General features: G+C 51.3%; 1 protein-coding gene across 1 annotated transcript in view; it reads right to left on the reverse strand.

The window, feature by feature from the left end:
* The window catches only part of STX6 (syntaxin 6), a 12,522-nt gene that overhangs the window by 3,038 nt on the left and 2,781 nt on the right, over positions 1-6,703 (reverse strand). The window contains exons 4-7 of the mRNA XM_017737404.1: positions 5,814-5,876; positions 3,622-3,744; positions 2,307-2,413; positions 690-784 (exon numbers count right to left, since the gene is read on the reverse strand). Of these exons, the coding sequence (XP_017592893.1) occupies positions 690-784; positions 2,307-2,413; positions 3,622-3,744; positions 5,814-5,876 (388 nt within the window). The remainder of the gene's footprint in view (positions 1-689; positions 785-2,306; positions 2,414-3,621; positions 3,745-5,813; positions 5,877-6,703) is intronic.

Genomic DNA, 6,703 nt, shown 5'->3' on the forward strand with positions numbered 1-6,703 from the left:
GGCTGCTGCCTGCCCAAGGTACTGAGCACCTAAGGGAGAGGGGTGCTGGAGGAGGCGCTGGCCGGGCGCAGTGCCAGGCTCGAAGGCAGCCGGCAGCGCGGGACTTCCCAGCAGGCAGGCCGGGCTTCCTGTTTGCTCTGCCCGGGCCGCCCCGCCAGCCCCCGGCTTCACGCACAGCCTTATAAGGACTTTTCTGTGGGTTCAGCACAGAATTCAGCTCTTTCCTCTACCAGCTGAGAGATGTGACCGACAACAGGCCTGCAGGCGCCAGCAGCCTGAGGGCAGGTGGGATTTGGGAAGGGGATTGCTGCAGGCATTCTGGTTCGGGGGAAGCCACACATGGTGGCCGGTGTTTAATGGCACCTTGGCAGCTTTTGTTCCACAGGCAGCCCGGGAAACTGCAGCAGAGCAGGAGGCTGCAAAGCTTCCCCTCCCACCAGCTAGAGGGGGATTTTCCCAGCAGCAGCAGCATAAATAGAAAGGCATCTGTAAATAAAACAAAGGCAAGGGACAGGCAGCAGAGCAGTGCCTGGGCAGGAGCAGCTGCCGGGCTTGGAAGCTTTCCCCCTCTTTCAAGAGCTGAGAGCTGCTCCCTCCCCTCCGCTGGGTGGGAGCACAGTGTTCCGGCCTGAAGATCCAACGGCTTGTCTCTCCCTTTCCAGGACTGGATCCCACTTCCCAGGACCTACCACTCGTCATGTGAGACACTTTGGCGAGCTTCTTCATGACATTATCAAGGCGCGACTGAGTGCTGTCTAACTCATGGGAGAAGTCGTCCAGCATCCTGAGGACACAGAAGCAGGGCACTGGTCAGCACATCCCTTTGGGACTTTGCAGCACGCTCACACACATGGATCAAAACACTGATGTGAGTGATCAGAGTATCACACCTCGGCAGACAAAATGAATGTGGCCTCCTCTCCTGGAAGCACCCAAGGGAAGGGAAAAAACCTGCTGAAACAGCAGCTCTGCTTTGGTGGGAATAACTCAGGATTCCTGCTAGACTGATCCTCCCTGTGTGTTTGTGGCTGAACTCTACACACATCTGCAAGGTGAGGAGTGGGGGGGCTTCCTCCTTACAAAAGGAAAGTCTCACTTATAAGCTGTGATTAGCAGAGACTGGTTAGATCTAGGTGTCAGCTTGGACTTTAAATCTCTTTTCTTGTTCACGGCTTGCAGTTGAAACAAAAATCTTGTTTCAGTCATGCATCAAGTGGGAATGAGATCTGCAGTTGCTTTTAAGGTGCTTTTCAAGCTCTGCATGGAAGTTACTCTTTTACTTCCTCCATACAGTGACTGTAATGAATCTGAAAGCCTTCCTGAATCCGTGCTTTGTGAATGCCATTGCACATCCAGAGTGAAGGTACCAATCCAATTGTCTCCAGCCAGTGGGACTTTTAAGCTTAATGCATTTAAAAGGACAGACTCCTTCATTTGGAGTGCCAGGGCACTTGTTAAACCTTCATTCAGTGGGGAAAAAGGAGTTGTAAAAACCTCACTGTGGTAGTTATGAGCTAATCTAGCAAGCACTGATGTCTTGTGTGATAATCTAGAAACAGACACGCCACACCAATCTCCTCTGTGAGAGCAGAGGATTCTCATGCTGCACTTCACACGGGGCGGGGGGGGGTTTAAAGTTCCTCCTCTCCATGAAAGATGAAATCACAAGGGGCATGGCCCTCCAGACTCCTACCAGCCAAACAAGGAAGGGTTTTAGGCATGAACCCTTCAAGCCTTTCTGGAAGCATGGCTGTTAGCCTGCACAACTGGGAACTTGTTTGCAAAGGACAAGAACTGGGAAAGAAATCTAATTTATATGTAAATGGATGGATGCAAAATGACTTTGCAAGCTGCCCTTTAACCCTTTTTGTGGGTGAGGGTTATTTTTAACTTTAGTGATCAAGAGCAGCTCTGTGTGTTCCAGGGCAGCAAGGCAGAGCTGAGAGCTCCTGGCCCCAGCAGTTGTCCAGGGGCAGCACAAAACCCTGCAGAGCGGGGAAGTGGCCAGTATCTGCACTGCACAGCACCTCCTTCCCTTACCTGCTGGCTGCCTGAGGGGGAGCACGTGAAAAGGAGAAGAGGAAAGGTAAGGTGGCAGATAAGCCTGCCCTAGATGCAGGCTTCTAAATGAAGGAGGTTGCAGTTGAATCCTTCAAGACTGCAGAACAAAATGCTTTCCACAGGCTGGCAGGGAGAGGCTGCCTGAGGGACCAGTGAATTCCAGGCTCTACCAGAGGCAGAGATAGGTGTGTGAGGACACTCAGCCATGTTGCAGCCAGGTTTTTGCCGCCATGTCTCACACTTACACTGCTTGCTCCTCCAGCTCCCCGCCAATGCGCTGGGACATGTTCTTCAGCACCCCGATGCTGCCAGAGACCAGCTCCAACTGCTCATCCTGCTGCTCCACAATCAGCTGGGGCCAAAGAGAAGGGAAGCGGGCAATTACAGATCTGCTGCCTGCAGCTGGGTTGGAGCCAGCCCATCCAGTGGACAGGCATGCACTGCTCAGCTAATATCAGCTGTGAGGCCTGGGCTCAGACCTAAGCCACCAGGAATGAGGACCGCGTTCCTAAGAAATGCCAGAGAGGTGACAACCAGAGGAAAGCCTCCATGACATGGCACAGCAGGCTGCAGCCTCCAGACATCCCTGCAAATCCAGCTCATCCGTGCTGCATGCACAGCTAACGTGACTTTGGAAAGCTCCAAGGGCTGGTCATCGAAACCTTGGGAAGGTAAGCAGGTATGGCCAGGGAGGCACAATGATGCTGTGCCTAGGAAATGACACCTGGAATGTGCTGCAGCTAACATGGGGTTAAACGCAAGCTGTTGCAGCTTCTACAGGTAAAAATAGCCAGCCTGGCTCCAAATGGGCCAAAGGAATAAGTCTGCTGCTGTTTTAAGTCATTTTCAGGGCACAGTCACGCTAAGAATTAGCTTTACCCTAGTTACCTATTTCTGAAGCTATTTATCTCCCTGGAGTCAGTAGGTAAAACGTGTCTGGAAGCCGAGGTGGCATCACGGCTCGGGAGCTTTAGCAGAGTTTGCCACCTCCGAGTCACTGCCTGTAGTTCTCCAGTCTGTGCCTGGCCCGGGCACTTCTCCAGGCAAACTCCCCTGTCAGCTGGGAAGTGCAGCTGGGAAGTGCCTCACCAGGAGTTCTCCCAAGCCCTCACACAGGCTTTCTCACTAATCTCATGGTGACAAAGGCAGGAAAAGGAAGCAGGCGCGTGCTCCTGCTCCCAGCCTGTTCTGGTGGGAGATGCACACAAACAGCAAACATTTTTTAACCAGGGGAAGTTACATAAGAGAAACGGGCCCTTTTCTTTTTGCAGTGTTTCTACTCCTCCAAGGATTTCAGCAATCCTTGTACTATTAGAGCTTAGTGTGCTACATCTTCCAGATTGTGCCGACTGCCTCCTGAACACAGCAGAAGCCCCACGCCTCCAGGGTTAAAAACTTTGTGCCAAGATCATCCAAAGCTGTGCTGCCCAGGAAATGCATGCAGAGATACATGCCACAAGCAAAGAGGAGGACTGTCAGGCTCCTGGAGCCAGACTCCAGTCCCCCTGGCACCCATTTGGCAAGCAAGCTATTTAGTCTGCGTGGTGCCAGCTGCCTTACCTGTTGTTGAGCTTGCTGCTCCTCGATGAAGTGTGAATTTGCTAATTGCAGATCCCGGTCCAGACGGCTGTATTTGTCAGGTCCAGAGCTCCAACTCTGACTCCCACTCTCTCCCAGGAGTGCCTGAACAGATGCAGAGAGCTCTTAGCAACACCCTTGTGTCTGCTCACAGCCCGTCTACAGGGTGAGGTGGGAAGGCAGACAAGGCAACACTCGTGTACACATGCACACAGCATCCCTTTCCTCCTGCTCTGTCGCTACTCAGCCAAAGTGCTGTCAGGAACTAAACCAACACAGAGCCAAAATGCCAGCCTGGGAAGTCTCTGCAGCCTGGGATTGCAGATATGCCTCTCCAGCAGCAGGAGAGCTGGAGTGCAGCCGACAGTGCGTGCAGGAGGCCTGCGCAGCACAAAGGACTGGCAGAGGCCTGCTCAAGAGGCAGCACTGTGTGCTAGGACGTGTGAGCTGGGAAGTGTCCGGATATATCGTGTTAACAGATGTACAGCTCGAACTGAGCACTCTGCTGCTAATGACAGGGGCTTAAGAGGGTCTGGATAAAGTACTTAACCAGTTGAGCTGACAGTAAAATAATGCAATATATAACCAGAGCAGTGCTGCATGCTTATGTTCTATGATCCAGGCTGCCTATCCCTCCAGCAGGCTCTTCAGCTGCCAGCACACAAAGTTACTCTTGCTACCTGCCCCATGACCTGAACAAAGAAGCTTGTGCAAAGCCTGCAGAGGTGTGGCTTTCCAGCCAGATATGTCTGGTCCCTGAAAAGGGGAATAATCCAAGCTACAGACGCTGGAGAATGAACACGACCTGCAGGTGAGGAACTGCACCCTGCAGCACTAGGGACAGGTTAGGGACCCTGCCCTCCAGTGTGGAAGCCAGGCTGACTTGTAACGAGACCATTCCGCAGCTCCTGGTTGTGGGCAGGAGGGAACAACTGAGTATTTGTGAAGAACAGCAAGACAATGACCAGGCTGCTCTATCAGGCTGAAAACAAGACGGTCTCCACGGTTCATCTGACTTATAAGGTTCAAGGAGGGGTGAGGAAAGCTGACAGACTGACCATGCAGGAAGCCAGCAGGACATCTGGCTTTGCCCCCAAGACACTGAGCAAGCTCTTGGTCCCTCCGGTTTGTGGCAAGGGCAGCTCCTTTTTATTTAATGCAGCGCACTAGCTTTGCCTGCAGCTTCAATAGAAAGGGCCTGTTTGCCAGCCTGGGCTGTGAGGGTCAGGTCACCGCTAGCCAGCCCCTCAAACACAAAACCCAGCACAAGCCTTGCAGTCTGGAAGGAAGGCGAGGGGCTGGGAAGGGAGAGGAAGGCAGCAAGGGGAAGTCAGTTTTCCTGACCAGATGTCGCTGCCTGAGCTGGGCCATATGGTCTCCTGCAGCTATCAGGAACCTCATGCAAAGGAAAGCACCAAACTGCATGGAAAGCTATGGACTTGTTTGAGCAAGGGTGTCAGGGACTTCGCTGCTATGAGTATTTGCCAAGCACGTCAATTAACCCTGTGACAAGCTCAGGAATGAGCTCTGTGCTTCTCAGTTTGTTGTTTTTGCCACATGTGGTAAGGCTGATGCAGTACAGACAATTAACTGTATGAAGCACACACCAACTTTTACTGGAGTGGCTCTGGAAGTCAGCTCCAGTATCTCCTTTTAGCGTCCCCATCAGCTGGGAAGGAGCACAAGCTGCATCTATTTCTATTCCTTAGATTACAAGTGCAGATAACACGAGACTCCTTGAGCTTCTTCCATCTTCTTACATGGCTATTACGAGAAGCAGCTGCGTGAAAGGATATTGCACCATCTTGGCTCCTAAATCCAGCAGAGCGCAGGATTACATTCACTGACACGGATTCTGAGCCGGTTCCCCCCGAGGAGGAGGGAGATTTCCCTTTCCATGGGATGATGCAATGCTGACAGTTGTACACAACCAGCTCTGAAGACAGAGACAGATGGTGAGTGCTGACTTACTGCTCTGAGAGACAGGCTTGGGAGAGGCTGGCAGCAACGTGTCTGTGAGAACCAGCTCTCCCAGGGCAGCCAAATGGACATGGCTCAAACACAGCTTGGCTGCAGCGTGCAAGCCCCTTCCCACACCAGAGGTTTGTAAGGGAATGAACTCGAGACAGGATATACATTGTAGCAGATATACATTGCCCGTTTCTGGTTCTCACCTGCCTGTTTTTTCTTTCAGCCAGTGCTTGCATGGAGGAGTTTGACATCTGATCCTTCATGTCCTGTTTGTTCAACGAAAGAAGCAGCATGTGAGCATTGGATTTGAGGTGACAGGGAGATTCAGGATGCTACAGGGCTGTCTATACCCAACAAGGCTTCTACAAGGGGGAGTGAAGGAAGGGAGATGTTCTTTGAAAACCCACACTGAAAGAGTCTGGAAAGTTACTGTAGAAAGTTTCAATGCAGTTAACTGTTATACTAATACTGGAATCAACAGCAATGGGACATTTTGAAAACATTCTTCATTTACTACTCATTTTGCTCCACAACAACCAGAAACACTTCGATTTGTATAATAAACCGATGTTCCTGTTGACAGAATGTAAGGAAGTGTTTGTCAAAGCCCTGAAGCCTGTAACCCCCTGAGCTTTATTCCCAACTGCATCTGTTTTTATATTCTATAGTATGAGGTAGATTTCCTGTCCTGTGGCCATCCTCTCTGACTGTGCCTATGCTTTCTCCTACCAATTAATTTTTGCTGTGGAGTTCCTGCAGAAGGTCAGTAACCACAGAAGGCTCCCCATCACAATGTAACGTAGCCTAGTTTTCATAGACTAGCAAGTAGTCAACGTGATCTGGCAGAGGCTGATCCACCAGCACAGTTCTGATGCCAGCAGAGCATTCAGGTGTGTTTTACTGTTCAGAGATGTGCAACACATCACCAAAGAGCACCGCAACCCACTCGGTTCATTGTCACTGGGTAATGCACATGCTGCAGCGCATCATAAAATCAGCTGCATAGGGCCACTAACAAATTTCATTTACCAGTGGGAGACTGCTCCAAAACCCATTAGCCAGCATTTTTGAGCCAGGGAACAAGGACCAGAGA

This window comes from Corvus brachyrhynchos, unplaced genomic scaffold (assembly GCF_000691975.1).
Source record: "Corvus brachyrhynchos isolate BGI_N302 unplaced genomic scaffold, ASM69197v1 scaffold466, whole genome shotgun sequence".
Lineage (NCBI taxonomy): Eukaryota > Metazoa > Chordata > Aves > Passeriformes > Corvidae > Corvus > Corvus brachyrhynchos.